Source organism: Prionailurus viverrinus, chromosome B4, assembly GCF_022837055.1.
Source record: "Prionailurus viverrinus isolate Anna chromosome B4, UM_Priviv_1.0, whole genome shotgun sequence".
NCBI classification, from domain to species: Eukaryota; Metazoa; Chordata; class Mammalia; order Carnivora; family Felidae; genus Prionailurus; species Prionailurus viverrinus.
In genome coordinates this window covers 127,117,142-127,138,288 of record NC_062567.1, presented here as the reverse complement: position 1 = coordinate 127,138,288, position 21,147 = coordinate 127,117,142, and the positions used below count along the sequence as shown (strand labels likewise).

General features: G+C 57.8%; 1 protein-coding gene across 3 annotated transcripts; it reads right to left on the bottom strand.

Annotated features, from left to right (window-relative positions):
* Nucleotides 1-227: 227 nt before the first annotated feature.
* On the bottom strand, nt 228-19,953 carry MCM5 (minichromosome maintenance complex component 5). Of its 3 annotated transcripts, none has more exons than XM_047868118.1 (17): nt 19,872-19,953; nt 19,506-19,680; nt 17,497-17,623; nt 17,280-17,408; nt 14,225-14,397; nt 12,196-12,351; nt 10,626-10,792; nt 10,125-10,296; nt 9,603-9,714; nt 7,878-8,021; nt 7,491-7,556; nt 7,124-7,300; nt 6,360-6,472; nt 5,045-5,173; nt 3,681-3,823; nt 1,723-1,850; nt 228-554 (listed from the first exon to the last, which is right to left on the bottom strand). In XM_047868118.1, exons 2-17 carry the CDS (start codon nt 19,670-19,672, stop codon nt 453-455), a joined length of 2,205 nt encoding a protein of 734 aa, XP_047724074.1. In that variant the 5' UTR covers nt 19,673-19,680; nt 19,872-19,953; the 3' UTR covers nt 228-452. The 3 variants fall into 3 exon arrangements, with proteins under 3 accessions (XP_047724074.1, XP_047724073.1, XP_047724075.1); XM_047868117.1 differs by having other exon boundaries at nt 19,831-19,937; XM_047868119.1 differs by having other exon boundaries at nt 19,882-19,927.
* Nucleotides 19,954-21,147: the final 1,194 nt, after the last annotated feature.

Genomic DNA, 21,147 nt, shown 5'->3' with positions numbered 1-21,147 from the left:
CCCATCTTGCGCACCCCCCCGGAGCCCTCCACACGTCCCGGATCTGGTGGGATTCTCACCGCTGCCGGCTGGCGAGCAGTTCAAGAACCTGGAGCACAAAAGGGAAGGGCGCTGCCCAAGGGCCTGAGGGGCAGACGCAGGTCAGATGTCCCACTCGGTCTGGCTCCAAGGCTGGTCTGCAGGGCAAGATGGGGGCGGGGACGGGCTACCCAGTGCAGAAGCCCAGAGACATCCAAACGCACAGTGGCTTTATTATTTCGACAAACTCCAAAAGCACGCCTCCTGGACCTGCGCCAGAGGCAGGCGCCCGGAGGCGGTGAGGCAGGGGGGACGCTCCTTCCTCCAGGGCAGGTGGAGAGCGCATGGGAAGTTCAAGATGGCAGCAGGGAGGCGGAGGGCAGTGACATTCGGGGTGCGGGCCGTGCGGGAGGCAAGTCCGAGGCCGCGAGGGCTCACTTGAGGCGGTAGAGGACCTTGCGCTGCATGCGATGCTGAATCTCGCCCCGTCGGAGCATGAGCTGCAGGACCTTGTGGATGGCGTGCTCCGGGTATTTCTGCGGACGCAAGGCTGGATGCAGGAGCGTGCCTCCAGAGGGGACCCCACGTGTCCCCCCCCAGCTCACAGAGAACTTCCGGTTTATCAAAGGCCTTCACACCCATCTCCTTGGCTCCGGCGAAGGGCTCACACCTCCTGAACTCTACTACGTGCCAGGCACCGTTCTAGTCTTCGTACCTCAACTCACTCCACCCCACAACAGCCCCACGCAGCCGGTACTGTGATTACTCTCATCTTACGGGCCAGGAGCTGAGGCACAGAGAGGCTAAGTCAGGTGCTCAAAGTCACACAGCAATTAAGTGGCAGAGCTGGGCCTTGAACGGAGTCCACCTGACTCTAGAACCCAAGCTCTTGACCCCCTAAACCTCCCTAAGCCCCAGTCTGCTCACATATAGAACGAGCGTGGTACCACCTGCTGCGTGAAACTGCTCTAAGATTCAAACGAGATGACGTATGTTAAGAGGAGCTGAAATCAGAAAGGCGTGGATTGTTCCTGTGGTTTTAAAGACCGCAAGTTGGGGCGCCTGGGTGGCTCAGTCGGTTAAGCGTCCGACTTCAGCTCAGGTCATGATCTCACGGTTCGTGGGTTCGAGCCCTGTGTCAGGCTTTGTGCTAACAGCTCAGAGCCTGGAGTTGCTTCCGATTCTGTGTCTCCCTCTCTCTCTGCCCCTCCCTAGTTTGTGCTCTGTCTCTCTCAAAAAGAAAGAAATGTAAAAAAAAATTAAAAAAAAAAAAAAAAAGACCACAAGTTCTCCACAGCACCCAGAAGGCCCCACTCCTCTCTGGGTTCTTGAACGTTGTCCTCCATGAACTGGAGACTCCCCCTCCTGACTCTGCCCCTCCCCACCCCACAAAAGCCAGGCAGCGAGGGCAGAGATACACGGGAGGTGCTGGGGGAGCCTGGGTGTGGTTGTACCAGAACACCAGCCCCCCGTCCTCTCCCCTGATGGGACAGAAGACCAGCCCTGCCCCAGACTGAGGCCGTCTCTAGGGGATGAATGACGGGAACAGGTCCAGGGCGAGGAAGAGCCACCTCATCCCCATCCCCAACCCAGGCCTGTCAGCTGAGCAACAGGACACAGGTGCCAGGTGGGTGGGAGGCAGGCCGCGGGAGCCCCCCCCCCCCCCCCCCCCCCCCCCCCCGCCCAAGCCACGGGAGGGCCTACCTGCTTGGTGAAGTCCTGGATGATGCTGTGCTCCGACACCTGGGAGCCGATGGCAAAGCGGCGCTTGAGCTGTTTCTCGATGCGGCTCAGCATCTCCTGGTCCTCCTGGCTGGTAAAGCCCTCCACCCCTGTGGGCAGAGAGAGACGGGCAGGTGGGGACGGGGCACCAGAGACCTCAGTCTGCTCGTGGTGGGAGACCTGAAGGGACGGGGCCCCTGAGCCAAGAAAGGGTGGCCGGGGAACGGTGCATGGGGGACAGCACGGGCCTGTGGAGATGGCTGGACACAGCCGTGAGTCAGGGGACATAGCACACCTGTGTGGAAGAATGCTCCAGGCAACGGACTGGCAGGTGCAAAGGCACAGGGGTAGAAACCCGACTTCATTCGAAACCCTGTCCAGGGGCCAGGGACGTGGCCAGACCGGCGACCAGGGGCCAGGTCCTGGGGGCCCTAGGCCATGGCACGGGTTTTGCTTTGATTCTGGGAACGGCCAGGGGAGGGCTCTGAGGAAGGACGTGAGCGGACTTGGAGAGAGAGCCCGTAATACCTGGACCCCACCCGGCTGGTCAAGCAGCAGGGACAAAGTTCCTGGAGGAGCAGATCTGAGAGAGCCGAACCCACCAGTGCCCCAAGGAGGGAGGGCAGGCTGCCCGGAGACCACGGCTGTCAGGTGCCCCAAGGGGCCCGGGCAAGCACCAGGCTGCTGCAGGGCACGTTCCTCCTGCTGACCAAGGCCTACAGATGCCCTGGGGTGTCAGCTGAGGAGAGGGTGGGGCACGGTCAGCGGAGCCACTGGGTGGGGGACCTCAAGGCTCCAGGATGAAACGGATCTGCAAGGCAAACTGCTACGCAGCCTACGATGCCCAGTTCAAATCTCACTGTCCCAAATCACACCTGACCTCTGGCCATCAGCAAACCCAAGAGCCCCCATAGGCAAATTTCTCATGTTGACGGGAATCCCCTCCAGGGCAGAGACTGAGTCTTCATCAAGGGGAGGGTGGGGGCGATCAGGCCCCTCACACCACCCAAGGCACCGGCCACACTCACCCTTGAACATGCCAAGCCTGCTCCCTCCTTGGAGGCGTGGCATTGAGCCTCCCCCTACAGGGTCCTCTCCCCCTGCCCTTATTTCCTCTTTTCACACCACTCCTGAATAACGTCACCTCCTCAGAGAAGCCCTCCAGACCATCTTCCTCCAACATATCCGGCCTGCCAGGATCCCCCCCGCCCCCGCAGCCCAGGGCACTTCTGACTGCCTGAACCCCATCTATCTGCCTTTGTCGAGTCTCTCCCCATCTCAAATGAGGCCCGCACGGCAAGGACTTCGAGATCTGTTCACTCCTACACCCCTGGCACCTGGAACAACGCCTGACAAACACCACACCCTACTCGGTGAAGGAATGAATCTACTCCCAGGAGAGTCTGGCACAGTCAGTGATCCAGAACAATCTGTTCAAAGACTGAGCCTGAAGCAGATTGTAGGGCTTACGGCAGTTTGACCTTCACTGCCCTCCGGGTCGAGACCTGCATTCCAGCTAACGAACAGCCAGCCTTGGCACCATGAAAAGGCCTCTGAATGCCTGTCTTATTTCTAAGTGCCCCGCCTGGCTTCTTGGGGGGGTGGGGGGGATGTGGGGACAGCTGGAAGTAAACGGGAAAGAGTTCTGGAAGCACTCAGAACGGTTACGAGCTCACAAGGAGTGCCATTGTTCTCAGATGAGGACAAGGTGACAGTTCTTCCTAATTAACTGGGTCAAGAGGAGTGTGTCCAAGGGTGTGGAGAGAAGCCACCACTTGTCATCGTGGAAGGAAGTGGCCGGGGCGGAACTGGGAACGGAGGCTCACCACCGGGAGGACGCTCAGAGACGCTCGGCAAAGGCACAGACGCGACACATGCTCCGGGCCTCCCGGCTGTGCCCCCCCCCCCCCCCCCCAGCTCGGGTCCCTGCGCCTGCTCACCTGACAAGGTGCCGGACAAGGCAGCGTCCAGCGTGGACACCTGGAAGAGCCGCAGAGCCTCCTCCACGTCCGCCTCCGTGGCAAAGGGCTGCAGCTTCATCTTGCTGAGGGCCTCGGCGATGCGCACGATGGCCTCCAGCTGCCTGCGTGGGAGCAAGGGGACGCGGCGGGGACTCAGCTCAGCCCCCGCCCATCCCAGCACAGCACCAGGGAAGTGCCTGCCCAAGGTGTCAGACTACGGGGGAGACTGCTTGCGGTCCCTACGACCCTCAGAAACGGAACCCCAGGGGCGCCTGGGTGGCTCCGTCGATTGAGCGTCCGACTTTAGCTCAGGTCATGATCTCATGGTTCATGAGTTTGAGCCCCACATCGGGCTCTGGGCTGACAGCTTGGAGCCTGGCGCCTGCGTCGGATTCTGTGTCTCACTCTCTCTCTGCCCCTCCCCCACTTGTGCTCAGTCTCGGCTCTCTCTCAAAATTAAATACACATCAAAGAAATGGAACCCCAATTTTTACTCCAGCATGTGGCACCCAGTTCAAATTTGACATTTCCCAGCCTCTCTGGTATCTACATGTGTCTATGTGACTAACGTAGGCCAAGAAGATGGAAGTTCAAACATTTTGTGGGAATTTCAGGAAATGTCCTTAAAAGATGGGCCCTTCTTTTCCTGCCTCTCCTGTCTCCTGGAATGCAGAGGTGATGGCTGAACTTCCAGCAGCCATCTTAGACTAGGAGGATAAGGGTAAGCATGAAAGAGCCCCACTTGCCAACGACTCTGAGGAGTCATCGCATCAGTCCTGGACCACCCACCCTCTAACAATTTTACACGTGAGAGAGAAATAAACTCCGATTTATTTACTCTGTTTGTATTTTCCATTACATACAAACAAAATCACTTCTAACTAATCAGTGCTAGAGACAGGATTCAGACGAGATGGGGCCAAACTCTTCATCACTATCTTCTACTGTGTAATTTCACAAAAATGAGGAGTTAACCATGAAAACTGAGACCCAGAGAAGGACAGCCATTTCCCTGCGGTCAGTCAGCGAGAGTCTAGGACCCAGGTCTCTTTAACTCCCATGACTGGACCCTTCCCTTTCCCTCATGCTGCCCTGCAACGAGGGAAACCAGAGAAAATTCAGAAAACAGGGTCCCAGGTCTTCTCAACCTTAAAACAGGCCAAGAAGTACATACCGTGAGGGTTTACACTCCCAAAAGCCTCCCTGACCCACAGCCCTCACTACAGGCCTGCGCTGTGCGGTGAGCAAGGGCCCCCAGCCCTGGCTTGCGAGGCACACCCTACTTTGTAAACCGAGGAGGCCCATGCAGCCCTCCTGGGCCCGGCCCTCCCGCGCCCGCTCACCGCACGGTGATGGGGATGTTGGAGCGGCGGTCACTGTCCCTCTCGTGCTGCCGGGCTCCACTCCGCATGATGATATACCGGTTCTTCAGCTTCTCTGCGGCCTCTGCCGACAGCCGGGGGCCACACTTCCTGCAGGATGGTGGGGAGCAGCTGACACGAGGCCAGGAAGGGTTCTTGGGGCACCCACCATGTTGCCCAGCCAAGTGACAGTCACAGATTCAGGGGAATACTCAGATCACCTAAGGCAACCCTCATCCTGAGGGTGAGAAAACAGAGCCAGGAGGGAGGAGTCGACTCCCCAAGGCCACCAAGGACCTGGCGTCAGGATGGGGCAAGCCTCACAGCTGGGGCCCGAGCCTCTGAGGACAGGGCCACAGGAGCTCAGAACTGTGACAAGGACCCAGGACGGGAGTCACTGCGCCACTCCATCACTCCAAGGGTGGGTAGGGGGGAACTGAGGGACCTACCCGACTACAGTGCTCCCCTCCCATCGGAGGGGCTCTTGAAGACTCCTCCACCCTCAGGTTTTACCCCCAACAAGAGGCCACTGAGGCATATGTCCAGCATCTCCACACCGTGGCTAACAGCACAGCCCCTGGAGCCAGGTACCTGGGTTCAAATCCTTGCCCCCCTACCTCCCTCTCAGGACCTTGGACAAGCTACTTAACCTTTCCTTCCCTCAGCTTCTTAGCCGCAGCCCCAGTAAAATGGATTCCTATGGTCCCTCAAAGGTTTAGGGACAGGGCTAAAGTTCGCTTACACGAGAAATACTCAGAGAACACCCGGCACAGGGTAATTATTGTATGTAGGTTTACAGTTACTGGCCGGCTGTGAAGAAAACAGGAATAAAAGTCTCAGCTGCCATTTCCCGAATGTTGACTCGGTGCAGGGGCTCTGCCAAGCACTTGATCACCCGTGCCATCATTACAAAAACCCTAGGCAACACCAGTCCAGGAAAAGGGAGATTCAGAGGGCAACTGACTCGCCCAAGGTCACACGGTGGGGCGGATGTGCCCCAGAGCCCGTGTGCACGATGTCCACACTGCACCGCCTCCCTGCGTGTGAGAGTCGAGCTGATCTTCAAAGACCTTCTGATTTTCACAACCTCATTTTAGAGATGTGGCAACGTAAGCCAAAAGCCACCGAGTGACCTGTGCGAGTTCAGAAAGGAACCTAGCCAGAACCCTCAGGAGGGCTTCACTTGTAAGAAGGCATCCCTTCTTGTAATCTCTCGTAAGAAGCAGGCCCAGGGTTCTCTCCCACCCTAGGAGAGCCAGGCAACCTCACTCCTGCAGGGCCCATGCCTAGGACTCACGCTCGGCAGTAGGCAATGAACTTCTTGAGCTTGGCCAGGTCGACCTCACCCTCCACAGCCTGGGTCTGGGTCAGTGCGCTCACGTGCAGAGTGACGACGTGCTTGGCCAGCATCTGGGGAGGCAGAGGGGACACTGGGTCAGCCCACAGGCCCTCCCCAGCCTGGATCCCAACACAGAAGTTGAGCAGGCAGGAAGGAGGAGCTGGTAGGGCCAGAACTCATGGAAAGGAGGAGGCCCCCCTTTCCTCAGGGTCTGTGAGCCGACCAGACAAAATCACAGAGCTGCCAGGGCCGTATCGGCCACAAGGAGAGCATCTGCCTGAGTACAAGCCTCCAGCAAGGGAGGGAGAGCAGAGGCAGAAGCAGAGAGCTCTGACCACGGGGCCCCGGATGCAGCTGAGCCCCACACCTTTAGGCTTGCCCGTTACATAAGCCACTACTTTCTTCCAGAGACGTCCTGGCCAGAGCCGGGCTTCTATTATTTGCAGAGGTCAACTTCCTTGTTTCGTATACAAGGGGCTGAGGCCCGGGGAGGGAATGATTGACCCAAACCGCACAGCCTAGCACACACAGGAGGCAGGACTGGACCCCCAGTCCAGTGTTCTCTGCAAGCCACAGCCACCCCTCCTGGGCTGCCCACTTACGGGCAAGTCGGATTGATGGTCAGGACTCTGGGCCGAGCCCCGGTGACCCTCCCCCAGAACTGCGGCCCTGGCTGGACCCGGCCCCGTGCGCCCTGTGGCCCTGGCCGTCTTCAAACGCACCACGTCCCTCTCCTCGTTGTGCTCGTCCTTGACAATGAAGATCATGTCAAAGCGGGACAAAATGGTGGGCATAAAGTCGATGTTGTCCTCCCCCTTCGTCTCATCCCAGCGCCCGAACACCGAGTTGGCTGCAGCCAGGACGGAGCACCGGGAGTTGAGGGTGGTGGTGATCCCAGCCTGAGGGGAGAGGGAGGGAAGCAGATGGCAGAGACGAGAACCCGGGGGCACGTCCCCTCCGTGCGTCCGTGCACACGCGCCCCACGACCCCAGGCCGGCGGCTGCTGCCAGCACAGGCCCTGGTGAACAGTGGCCCCCGGCCAGCACCCTCCCCACGCACGCCGGGCCAGGCTGGACGGGAGCCGCGCACCTTGGCTATAGAGATGGTCTGCTGCTCCATGGCCTCGTGGATCGCCACCCGGTCGTCTTCCCGCATCTGTGTGGGACAGGAACGTCTGAGGCCCAGGCGAGGGGGCAGGAGAGCAGCAGGGCAGCAGGAAAACCACAGCAGCTACCAGTCAAGCCCCAACTCTATGCCAGGCGGACGGCAGGAACATGGAGACCTCTCGCGCCTGTGACCACGAACCCACTCTCCAGATGAGGAAACGGAGGCTCAGAGAGGTTAAACTACTTCCCTCGATAACAGGCCCGGAGACTGACCACACCGGGCTCTAAGTCAGAGGCGGTTTGTGCCGTCTGAGCACGGGAGGCCACACCTCCACCTTCCAGCTGCCAGCCACGTCGCCATCAGACTCACCTTGTCAAACTCGTCGATACAGACGACCCCGCCGTCGGCCAGGACCATGGCCCCACCCTCCATGATGAAGTTCCGGGACGAGGGGTCCCTCATCACTGAGGCAGTCAGGCCTGCCGCGCTGCTGCCTTTCCCCGATGTGTACACCTGCAGGGAGAAGGGGAGGGGTCAGGGCCCCGCACATCTCCAGCTCCGCGCTCTGACCCCAGTGAGGCCGGGGCCCAGACTGACGGGGCTGGCTCAAGCTCACACACCAAAGCCGGCCGCAGAGCCCAGGACAGAACCCCAAGCTCCTCCCCTGAGCCAGGAAGGCAGCCCCGGCACCAGTCTGGCCCGGTGGGCGTCCACACGCGCTCTTCACCTGAGCCCCGCCACAGCCCTGGGAACCGGCCCTCGGGGGCCTGGCTCACAGAGGAGCAAACAGAGACCCGGAGATGAAGGACACACTTCGAGGTGGCCTCAGGGCTGGGACAGGGACGCCTGACCCCCAAGGAGAAGCTTCCCCCTCCCCAGTCCCCTGTCATCTCTGTAGACTCGAGTACCACATGCTGCCCCTGTGGCAAGTCCCAACCCAGGTGGCCTTACGGTATAACATATGCACCCATTTCAAACTTAGCCCTTAAAAAAAGAAAGGATATGAAGTATCCCACTGCATTTTTTATGTTAAGCTACGAACTAAAACACCGCTTCAGATATATTGAGCTACATACAATAGTAAGATTAGTTTCGTCTGATCCTTTTAGTTCTCTAACGTGGCCACCAGAAACTTCAGCCCACCGGGGGCACCTGGCTGGGCCCAGTCAGTTAAGCAGCAGACTTCGGCTCAGGTCATCTCACGGTTCGTGAGTTCCAGCCCCGCATCGGGCTCTGTGCTGACAACTCAGAGCCCGGAGCCTGCTTCGGATTCTGTGTCTCCCTCTCTCCCTGCCCCTCCCCCACTCGTGCTCTGCCTGTCTCTGTCTCTCTCCCAAAAATTAACACTAAAAAAAATTTTTGTTTTTTTAAAGAAACATAAGCCCACCCCTATGGCTCATGGCTGTAGTGCACACGTGCTTGTCAGGCTGCTCCAGCAAGGAGCCCCTGGCATACTTCCGGTCTATCCAGACTACAGCTCCCGCTGGCACAGCCCTGTCCCACTGGCCACGATGGCCATCCCCGCCCTCTCTGAGCCCCCAGACCCCAATCACTGCACAGAGCACCCCGACTACCACACACCTGGGGTCAGATCCCTGTGCTTACACTTACTAGCTGTGGGACCCCGGGCAAGACGGAGCTATTCTGTACCCGTTTCCTCCTCCTTAAAGGGGTCACAACACCCACCGTGCAGCGAGCAGAAGGTCAGGTGAGTCAATCTACGTAATGCACTGCGAGCAGGGCCCGGCCCTTAATCTTCATGTGATTATTACCAACATTACGGCTCAGTGGGTAGATAAACAGTCTCGGGGACAATAGGTGACTTGCCTGCGGTCCGTGACCAGCCAGCTACTGGCCAGGCAGAGATCCAGAGCCTGTGCTCTCAGGCCGCACTCCACCCACGGCCCCAAACCGACCCACACCCATTGGTTCCCTTCCTCCTCCCTCTGTGCCGTCCTGACCACAGGCGAGAGGAACGAGAAAGAGATTCCGGGAAGCCAGCTGCCCCAGGGGTCCTGGGGACCCGGTAGGCCTGCCTGCAGCCTGCCTCCCTACTGGGGTGGCCAAGCAGAGCAGTGAGCCCTAGGCACTCACCCCGATGGGAGAGCACTTCTCCACAAACTTCAGCAGCTGGGACTTGGCCGTCCCCGGGTCCCCCAGCATCAGCAGGTTGATGTCTCCTCGGCGGGTGAGTCCATCAGGGAGCCTGGGGGAGGACGGGCAGGTGGGCGAGGCTGGCACTTGGGCTGGTCACGGGGAGGGCTGGCAGTCGGCCCCCCAACCGGGTATCACGAGACTCAGAGCAGCAGGCAGCCAGGGGCTCCGGGCTGAGACCCTCGTTCACAGCTGCCATGTCCCCTAGCCTCGCCCATGGTAGCAATGGGGGAGACAGCTTGCCTCCAGGGCACGGACAGCCCAGGAAACGGGAGACCACAGATGAGCCACAAGCCAGCTGACAGCAAGCCTGGTTGATGGGGAAGGAGCCTGGGAGTAGCAGGCAAGGCTGAGGGTCCCAGGAAAATGAAAAGAACATTCAAGTCCTGACCATCAGCAGCTACCCTCATAGGCACCAAGTTACTCATCCCCTCCAAGATCTGGGGGGACCCAGACCCCCACCTCTTTCGGGAGCCCCCAAACAGCAGGCAGGCGATGGCCTTCTTCATGTCCGTTCCACCGAAGATGGACGGGGCGATGCTCTTGGAGATGACCTCATAGACATTGGGCAGGGCGGCCAGGCGCCGGAACTCCTCCTCCTCCTGTGGGGTCACGGGCCCGGCAAAGCTGCGGCCTGGGTGGGCCGGGGGGGGGGGGGGGGGAGGGTATGTGAGTGCTACGTGAGGGAGACCCTGGCCAGCCCACCGCCCGATCAGGGCGCCCTGAGCACACAAGCCTGAGCAGAGACCCCGGTTCTGCCCCTCAGGAGTCGGCCTGTGCTCAGGGTCCAGTAAGTGAGGGGAACGGGTTCTGAGGAGCTATGGGGCTAGATCGCGGATGCCCTTGGGGACCGCTGGGAAGGGTGGGGGCAGGGAAATCAGGAGGCCCGGCAATGATCCAGAGGAGAGATGACAGGGGCTCGGCCCAGAGTGCAGCACAGCCAGGACCCCAGAGCCAACTCACCAGAGCCATCTGTGTCCACCTGGATGCCCAGGACACGGATGTAGGAGCTCCGGATGCCCACACCCACCCTGTCGCGGCCCCTGCTGGAGGTCAGGCCAAACTTCTTGATGGAATAGATGCCCATGATGGTGACCCTGTTCCCGGGGACGACCTTGTCACACAGGTACCTGAGGAAACAGGGAAGAAGGAGAAACAAAGATGAGAGCCTGGTGGGGACAGGGAGGTCTCTGACCTGCTCACCCACCCTGTCACACTCATGGTCCACCTTATTATCATCTATACCAGAGGCCTCCCCGCCTGAGCTGGCTCCAGCTGGCTCCGTGTTGGCTCCCCACCCCTTCACAAGCCCCATCCCCGTCTCATCTGCTGTCAGACTCGCCGCGGGCTCCCCAAGCCTTCCTCCTCAGGCCCTCCAACCTCTCTGCAGGGGCCACCCCCACTTCTGCCTCTTCATGGCCCCATGAGCTCCATTCCGTCAACTCGTTTTGCCTCTGGACTTCCACGTTCTCGTCTCAAAACGAAGGTGCTGGAAGAAGGCAGTCTCCGAGCCCCTCCAGCCAGAGCTGGAGCAGTGGGGACGCTGGGGTGTACATCCGGACCCCGCCACTCAGAAGTGACCGCACATCTCTGAGCTTGGGGGGTGGGGGCAGCGATATCACGGGATCAAGAGAGGAAACAACCCAAAAGTGCTTTCCGTGCGGGAAAGAGTCACATCCCACCAAGGAGCGTCACCATCACTGTCACTGTTCTGAGAGGATTCTAAGGCCCTTCTTCCCACACACCACTGCTTGAGTCTGGATTACTGACTGCTTAGAGAATAACCTAATCAACAACAAACACTCAATTTGTATTAAGGAACTATGCTAAACACGTGCATCTTCCAATTACCATCTCCCAGCAGCTTAACTAGAGATTCAGGACCGTCATTATGCCCGTTTTCCTGATGAACAAACCGAGGCTTTGCCAACTCATGTAACTCGCTCGAGTCTGACCTCTACACGTCCCACTGCCACTGACGAAGCTAACAAGACCTGTGGATCCACGCCTCAGGAAACCACACAGCACAGGACACCTGCACGCACACCCAGGTGCACCAGCCCAGGTGACGAACCCCCATCACGTCGCCAAGTCTTCCACTCAGGTGGCCGAGAGGGGACCAGACTCTAGTCAAGCACCCTCCCCTCCTTCCCGATCCTTCAGCAAAACCCAAGGAAGAGGGTGAACAGAGAGCCAGGGATGCAGGCGAGGCAGGGGCTCTCCCGGCTCCGAGGGCTGTGGGGACCCCCCCGGAAAAACCCAGAACCAGAGCCCTCACGGAGCCAGTCGGCCTCTTGGGGTTCCAGGTCCAGCACCTGCACGGCAGGGGCTACACGCCCTCACAGACCCTGGGAGGACAGGACGAGCGGAAACATGGGAGGCACCAGGGTGCCAGCGAAGGGGTGTTCCATGCCGAGCCACCCTCTCCGCCCGTCACACTCACTCGGCCACACCCAGCACCTGAGCTGGGGACTCGGCCTGGCCGCCGCCCCGGTGGGAGCCCCTCCCTGCCCCCAGCCCCAGCCTGTGTCACCTGTCGCAGTAGAGCTGCATGTGTCTGGGCATCTCGCCGTGAGGCACCGCGTCGGGCAGCTCCTGCAGCTTGAGGGTCTGGAAGTCCACACACTTACACTTGTCGGGCATGATGAAGTACGGGTCCAGCGGGCACTTGGGGCGCCCAGCCTGATCCCTGCACAGGGGGAGGAGAAAGGATCACCAGAGCTCCCCTGAGAACCCAAACCCCAGGGAGCCCACCCCAGGAGTCGGTGACAAGCTCTGGTCCACAGCAAGTTGAGGGTCTCCGCAACAGCGGGGCAAGGCCCTTAAAAGGAGTGCAGCTCTGTGGGATACCACGAGCCAGGTGAGGAACAGGGAGGTCTGCTCTAGGCCCGGCTCCTCCCCCTTGCAGACAGGTCACACTTCCAAGCCCCACGAGGGTCTCGGGGTCCCCACAGGTAGAGGAGCCAAATCACCAGTGACCTTATGAAACCCCCACTCAAATCCCAGGACCTCTCGGTGAGGGTCTGGGCACCCGGAGACCATCCTCAGGGTCCAGGCCTCTATTCACCTCCACGTGACGAAGTCACAGTTCAACTATTACCGAGGCGTTAGAGCAAAGCACCCCCTACGTGCCAGACACAGTTCTACAGGCCAGGGACGTGGCAGTGAGTCCCTGCTCGTATGAACTTATGGTCTAGTCAGGGAAGAAAAAGCCAGCCGGCGAATGACTCCGTAACAGGACGACAGGCAGTGCTCCATGCCGTGAAGTCGGTGGGTAACAGAGTGACTGGGCACGCACACACCCAGTGTAAGCTGGAGGCCTGGGGGAGGACCTCTGTGAGAGGACAGAAGAGAAAGCTGATGGAAAAAGTGACAATGTGGACTGTGGAGGTCAGAGGAAAGTATGTTCTGGGCAGAGGAAATAGCATGTTCAAAGGCCCTGTGTTAGGAGGGAGGCAGCGAGGCTGGGCCCAGAGTTGGGGGAGGACCAGAGGCCAGAGAGGGCTGTGGAGGGCCGTGCGGGCCAGGACAGCGCTGGTCTCTGGGTGACATGGAAACGATTGGGTCACCTGCGGCTGCAGAGTGGAGAACAGACTGGGAGATGAGGGTGGGCCCGGGAGTCACCGCTCTAGGTGAGAGGACAACAGACATGCCCAGGAGGTTAAGAAAAGGTCTGGTTCTCTACATGCAATCTTAAGGGCAGAGCCAAAAGGACTTCCCGGAAACATTCTGAGACCGAGCACTTGGACCTGGGCACCTGAAAAGATGGGGCTCCCATCTGGGGCAGGGGAGGGGAGCTGTGGAAGGACAGATCTGGGGGGTGCGATGGAGGTCAGGTCAGTGTGGTTCAAATCTGCAGTGTCCCCTGGGCACCGGCTCGGGGGCATCCCGCCCACAACCAGGTCTGACTCTGGAGTTCAGGGAAGACACATGTGAGTGTCCTCTGCACGCGGATGATTCTTAAAGCCCGAGACCACTCAGGGAATGAGTGCAGAAGAAGGGAGCAGGGCTGAGCCCAGGGCACTGCCGACACTTAGGTCAGGTAGCTGAGGGGGACCAGCAGAGGCCAATGAGCAGCCTGAGAGAGGGCGTGGGCCCTCAGACCAGGGGTGGAGATCATTTTCTGTAAGAGCCAGAGTGTAAACATTCGGTGTTACGGGCCAAGAGGCCACACACGCGGTCTCTACAGTGCAAATGTGGTCATAGGCAACGTGTAAATGAACAAGCATGCTATGTCGCTGGCCCGGCTGCCCCAGCAAGCCAGTTTGCTTCAGAAGACTCCAGACAGACTCATCCCCCTGGAGTGCTTTCCCCTTCGAACCCTGGGTTCCCCGCACAAGTCGTCTGGACGTCCCGGTGGGCACAGAACTCACCAATGGAGGACATGGCCCCTGGTTCTCAGCCCTGAGCCCCAGCGCATCGGCCCACACCACCCCCACAGGGCACGCCTCTGCCCCAGCCCCTCTCCCTGCAGGCGCTGCAGGCTGGTCCCTACCCTTCCCGTCTCCACTCAGATGTCCCTCCCCCCACAAGGCCCTGGGGCCCCCGCAAGGCCCACTCACGTGTTGCACTTCCTAGGCAGGGCGTAGCCCTCCAGGCCGGGGCGCATGGCGATGTTGCTGAGCGTGTTGCGGCAGCTGCGGCACTGGATGGAGATGCGGGTGGCCTTGGCTCGGACCCCAGACGCCGAGATGATGATGCCAGGAATCTTTACCAGATGCGACATCATGTCCGACTGCAAGAGAGCCATCCGGAGGGCGGTTGATTAAAGGGAGACAGGGACCCCAGAGAGTGCACGGGAAAATCTTTTTCTCGTGCAGAAGTACTGAGAGATAAAGTGGCACTTCTGTAATTTATTTCAAAGTACTTTGGCAAAAAAAGAAAAAAAAAAAAGAGAAAAAAAAGAACAAAGGCAAAATGTTAACCACTAAACCTAGGTGAAGGTATATAAACTTCATTACACTATTCCATTTCCATATGTAATTTTCCATACGACAAAACAAGAAAAGTTCCTTTCAGGGGAACCTTGCTAGCTGAGTCAGTAGAACATGTGACTCTTGATCTCAGGGCCTTGAGTTGAAGCCCCACGTTGGGTGGAGGCTTCCTTAAAATTAAAAAATTAAAACTAAAAGGACTTTAACATTTATTTTTGAGAGTGAGAGTAATAGACACAAAGCACGAGCGGGGGAAGGGCAGAGAGAGAGAGGGAGACACAGAATCCGAAGCAGGCTCCAGGCTCTGAGCGGTCAACACAGAGCCATACGCGGGGCTCGAACTCATGAACCACAAGATCATGACCTGAGCCAAAGTCGGACGCTCAACTGATTGAGCCACTCAGGAGCCCAAAATTAGAAAGATTTTTTTTTAAAAGTTCCTTTCGCGATCTTTTCTTCCAGTTCCCAGTGGCTTTCCTGGGACAGGCAGGCTACAGGTTCATGCTGGCACCCCCTCCACCAAAGCCTGGGAGATGGGAGGAGGAGAAGGAAGAGGCTGGCCCCATCTGTGTTAAGTAAGGCCACATGTGCCCACCACAAGCCGGGGACACTGGAACTGTTGGAACCACCACAGAGCATGTTTTTCAGACAACAATCTACAAAGACGCGGGCACCTGGCACTCCAGAATCCCGAAGGACTGGGGTAGTCTCAGCCCCTCCGAGCCATCCCTGACCAGTGATCCTTCCAGAGAGGGCTCCTCCTCTACTGTAGGAAACCCATCACCTGAAGTGGGACATTCAATGTGTTCTCCAACGAGTCTGACAGTCGGAAGCGTGTCCCTGGGGGGAAGTGGAGGCTTGCCTCCCTCATGAAACAGCTGCCCCCCAAAACAGGTCCAATGCCGCTTCCACAGAAAAGCGTGATACTGAGTTTAATTCCAAACATAGTCACGGAGCCCTTCCCTGGTGCTGGGAATAGATAAAGCCGACAAGCTCCAGAACTCACAGCCTTGCTTCGGGAACAGACCCGCCATCGTGCCAGCCAAAGGCGGCTTGACAAGGACCCCCAACAGAGCTGCAGGATGTGGAGTAGATCTGTCAAGCAAAGACCAGAGCATGGCCTTATGGGTATGATGCATGATGAGGAAGTGCCATTAGCTAAAAGGGTGACATCTGGGCCCCGCTACGGAGCATGCCGAGTACAGCCAAGTGCATCACCTCCTTAGATTCTAACAACCACCCTGTAACGGAACGACTAACGTCACGACCATCACTTCCTGCTCACTGCTCCCCTGGCTCTCACTCCTGCCAATTTTATAAATTGTCCTCCACGTGGCAGCCAAAGGGACCGTTTGCCAATGGAACCAGCCCACTCGAATACCTAAACACCCCCTGCTTTCCCACCGCACTCCATACAGAATCCAAGCGCGTTTCCATGGCTGGAAAGCCTGGGCCCTCTGGCCTCTTCCTCCCTTCCCCCTTCTTTCCCTCAACCCTCATGTTCACTGGGGTCCGACCACACCGATTCCTTCTTGTTCCCTGAAGCATACCACTGTCCCCACCTCAGTGCCTTTGCACCTGCTTCTCCTTGAGCCTGGAATGTTCTTCCCTTGGGCTGTTGCGCAGCTGACTATGACTCACTCAGACTCACTCCAACATCACTTCCTGAGAGAGGCCTCTTCTGACCGCCATCCACCTCCCTTGGCCACTGTCATATTTACTCGCGTTTCTCTTTCCTTCATGACTCCTATCACGGCTCCTGAAGTTATCTCAAAGTCCTGTATCTATCTCTCCCACCATAAGCTCTGTGAGAACCGAGTCCTGTCTGTTTACATGAGGGTCTAGCCCACACGTGGAGCACAGCAGCCTTCAGTATTTGTCAACTAAAACAAATAAACCCCTCAGATGCCAGCCCCTCCTGCTTCCCGATCACTCTTAGCTTCGCCAGCTGTCCTTGAACATGGCCTTGACCATACATACCATGCTCCCCTCACCACTCAGGCTTTGTCCAGGCTGTACCTCTGCCTCCCTGGAATGTTCTCCCAACTGTCTGCCCACTGCTCAGTCTCCACTCAGATGTTTCTCCACCAGGGAAGCCTTCTGTCTTTCCCACAGGGCCACCCCCCCCGATTTCTTCCACTGCACTTAGGAACATCCAAAAATCATCACGGGTGAGGCTCCTGGGTGGCTCAGTCAGTTGAGCATCCGACTCTTGATTTCGGCTCAGGTCATGATCTCATAGTTCAAGATCAAGCCCTGCGTCAGGCTTTGCACTGTGCTTGGAATCCCCCCCGCCCGCCCCTCCCCACCTCACACGCACGCTTGCTCACTCCCAAAAATAAACATTAAAAAAAATAGGTAACTAAAATCACCCTGGGTGATATTCACTGCTTTACACAGGGCTCCCCCCACACCCCACGGGTAGACATAAACCCCACACAAGAGCTTTTTGTTTAGCTCAATGTGATTTCTCCAAGAACCAACTCAATGCCTTGCCCACAGAAGGAGCTCAGTAAACATTTGTCCTATGAGTTAATTTTACAGAGGAGGAAACTGGCTCAGAGAGGTTGAGTGAGCTGCCCAGGGTCACACAGCTGGAACTTAAGATCTGCCTTTGTCTGAAGCCCCTGTGCACCATGCAGCAGCCACTGCCACCCTCGGACCAGCCTCTAAGGGGACCCACCTTCAGGCTACGAATGCTGGACGGGCTGGCATCGGACTTGAGCATGACTTGAATGTCCTGGAGCACCTCCTCGCCAGTGGGCCGGGGCCGGGTCACCTCATCAGCCACCTCCTTGGCAGCCTCCTCCAGCTGAAGAGGAAGGAGACAGCTGTTGGTGACCAGAGCAGGACCGGCCCTGGAGCGGGGAGGGGAGGTTCAGGGACGGGGTCCCACTCACCAGCTGCAAGTGCTCGGCTGGCTGCTTATACAAGTAGTCAGCCAGGTCCTCGTCAAAGCTGGCCAGGTCCTCCACCTCCACTTCGATCCAGTACTCCCCCAGGTTGTAATGGCGCTTGAGTTCATCCCTGCGGTGGGCAGGTGGCAGGGTGGGGGAGGGGGAGGGTGCAGAGGAGATCAACACTGGCCGAGGCGCACCTGCACCCCAAATCTGCCCACACCAGCACCACCACTGCCCGCCCCCTCCTCTTCCCAAATACACATCGAGTTCCAGGTGGTTCTGTGACGTAACCCTGCGGAGGCTCCCTGCTGCCGACAGAGGCATATCCTCCCCAAAAAAAAAAAAAACAGGTTCCGTGGAGATCGTCCACAAGATGGCTGAAGCACAGTTCAACACTCCAACACAGGGTTGTGTGCACACACAGGTCGGTCTGGGAGACTCAGCTCTTTCGCTGCAGGACTCCCTGGAGCCTTTTACTTTCTCCTGGAGACGAACCTAACACACAGCTCAAACCTGGGAGCCCAAAGACAGCAGAGACTGTGTCTGTCTTATCAACCACCAGACGCACTTTTTACAGAGCATCCTATGGGACTCTTGTCCCAAAACACACTTAGGGACCACTGACCCACACAGGGCCCTCTCCTCAGCCTCATCTCAGACCTTATCCCCCACCCCCCCCCCCACCTTATGTCCCAGAGCCACACACAAAATGACCACCCTGGCCCAAAAAACCCCTTGCTATTATAAAAAGCCACTCCTACCTCTCTGCCCATGCATGCAACTGCTCCTCTCAGGAATGCCTTCCACACCTGAAACTCTTCTCTCAGGCAGGGGTTAAATTTGGGCTCCTCTGGAAGCCCTCCCTGACTTCCTTCTATATTCCTCCTTTTTTTCCCCCTTTAATTTATTTTCACGTTTATTTATTTATTTTGAGAGAGAGACAGAGCACGAGCGGCGGAGAAGACAGAGAGCCAGAAAGAGAGAGAGAATCCCAAGCAGGTCCCGCCCCGTCAGCGAAGAGCCCGAAGCGGCGCTTGAACCCATGAACCTCGAGATCACAACCTGAGCTGAAATCCAGAGCCAGACGCCCAAATAACTGAGCCACCCAGGCACCCATATAGTCCTCCTGTGAGGTAACTGTCACTTTGTAATTCGTCTCTTGGCCTCTATGCCTTGCTCCCACTGACTTATAAGCTTCACGGACCTAAGAGCTTCTAAAGGGTAAGCAACAGGCCTTTCCATCTTCACACCTCAATGCCTAGCACAATGCTTGGCACACAGATGGTCAATGTCAGCTGGTACATGAATAGGGGGAGGCACCATTTACTGATGACACAGAGACACTGTTACTTGGAAGTCACTCAGTAATTGGTCCTGCCCAAGCCTGAACCTACAAAGCCAACTCTGCCTTTTAAGGTGCTAGGGACAGAGGCTGGACCTACAAGGATCTGACATGATGCCGCGGATTATACAATGACAAAGAGCAGGTGCAGTGGAACAGTGTCTGGCCCGCAGCAGGTGCTGATCAATGGAAGTTGCAAATCAGAATGACTGCATGAATGAAGTAAATCCTAACTACCGTCTTCAACTTTTACACCCATAGAGAACTTGAGTTTAGGAGACATCAGAGACAGTACACGGAAAAACAACAAGAAGCAAACGACCAGAAACAAGTCATGGGTTTAAAAAAAAAAAAAAAAAAAATCAAAGGACCCTAGGAGCTCTAGCTGGCTGTTAGGAGCCCACTCAACAGGTGACCACTCAAAAGTTACCTTCAGGTATAACACGTACAAAACCAAAGGCCACAAGGGTGCGGCCGGATCAAGCACGGCTGGGACCCCGATCCTCGGACCTGGGACATGCTCCTTCATTTCTCCGGGCCCGTGTCCCCCCCATTCGTGCTCTACGACACTAGCCGGCTCTGAGTGATGACGTGCGACCCCTGTCGGCGCCACACGGGGGGGGGTGGTCTGTGTGCCCTCCTTCCTCCTGTCCCCTCCAGCCCGCACCTGTATTTGAAGGTGAAGCCGGTGCGGTCGGTGCCCACTCGGTACTGCCGCAGGAACTCCTTGAAGCGCCTCTGCAACTGCGATTTGCGGGCCTGCCCCTCGTCGGCCGCGGTGTCCCCCCCGAAGCTGTCGCTGTAGAAGATGCCGGGGTCGTCGAAACCCGACATGACTGCGCCTGGCGCGGGGACAAGCAGCTGGAGCCGGCGGGGGTGGGCTCGGCTCCGAATGCGGGGCGGGGGGACCCCAGCTCGCCGGCGAGAACGCCTGCCCACCCTGCAGCGCCGTCGGGTGCTGAGACCTGCAGACCCCCCGCCCCCGGTCTCACCTCTGCGACCCCACAACCCCCAGACCCGGGTACACCAGCACCTCCACGCACCGCCGCCGAGTTTCGCGGGAAAAACTGGACGCCGCGTTCGGACGCCGCGGCCGCTGCGTCCCCATTGGCTCGCTGAGGTTCCACAGCCAGCGATTGGGCCGCTCTGCTCCCGCGAGCCCCACCTTCCGGGCAGACCGCTGGAGCGGATTGGCTGTGGGGCCAGTGACGTCACGTCCCTGGCCTCCTTCCGGGCTCCATTTTGCTTGCCGGACAATTTGGCGCGAAACTTCTGGTCCGGGAGGAAGCGGCGGCGCGGGGCGCGAGCCAAGATGGCGGAGCGGAGGTCTTCGCGCCGGGGGCGGCAGGCGCGGTGCGAGGGCTGCCTGTGGACACTCCTCAGGCCTTTTACAAGCCTCGTGAGACCATGTCCGCCTCCAGAGCCAGGGGCTGGGAGAGGTGGGGGTTCCGAAGCTGTCGGTCCCGCGCAAGCCCGCTCGCCCCCCGCGCCGGGCTCTCCCTGGCACACACCCTTCCAGACGGTGGGGATGAGTTAGAAATAAGTCGCCTCTGGATCCAGGATGGTCCCAGGGGTGTTTTCTTCGACCCAAAGGGTGATTTTTCTTTTTCCATCGTAGACGACTTTTCCTGATTTGCCGGTGCTTAAAATTTGCGAAAGTTCACGACCCCAGATACCCAACGTCGCTTGGAAAACTGGGAAGATTTGGTAAAACTTGGCGTTCTCAAGCAGCAGCGAGGGCTGCATCATCTCTCTTCCCTTGTCTTCCGTTCCCACCCTCCACGATGAACCACGGCAAATGTTTCCTTCCCTTTGCCACAGGCATGTAAACCTATTTACTGAGGAGTGTAAAATACCAGTATTTTTACAGTGTATAACAAAATCAGATAAATCTGAAATTTGCTTTTCTTGTTAATACTTCCTGGAAGTCTCTCTGAGGACAGGATAGATTTATGTCATTCTATTACTTTTTTTTTTTTTTTAAGTAATCTCTACACACCCAACGTGGGGCTTGAACTCACGACTCCGAGATCAAGAGTTGCATGCTCTTCCAGCTGAGGTGTCCCTGAACTCATTCTACTTAACAGCTCCTAATTCTCCATAGTATGCATAGAATACAGATTATTCAGCCCTTTTCCTGTGAGTAGAATCAAGACGGTTTGTTTCCCTGTCTTTCCCCTCCCTCTTTTCCCTTTTCACTACAAATAAGGAATATTGACGTCCCTTTCACAGAAAACTGGAAACGAGGCCTATGGTGGGAAGATCTACAGCCGCTATTTAAATGCCTACTCTTTGCAAACATAATGTCA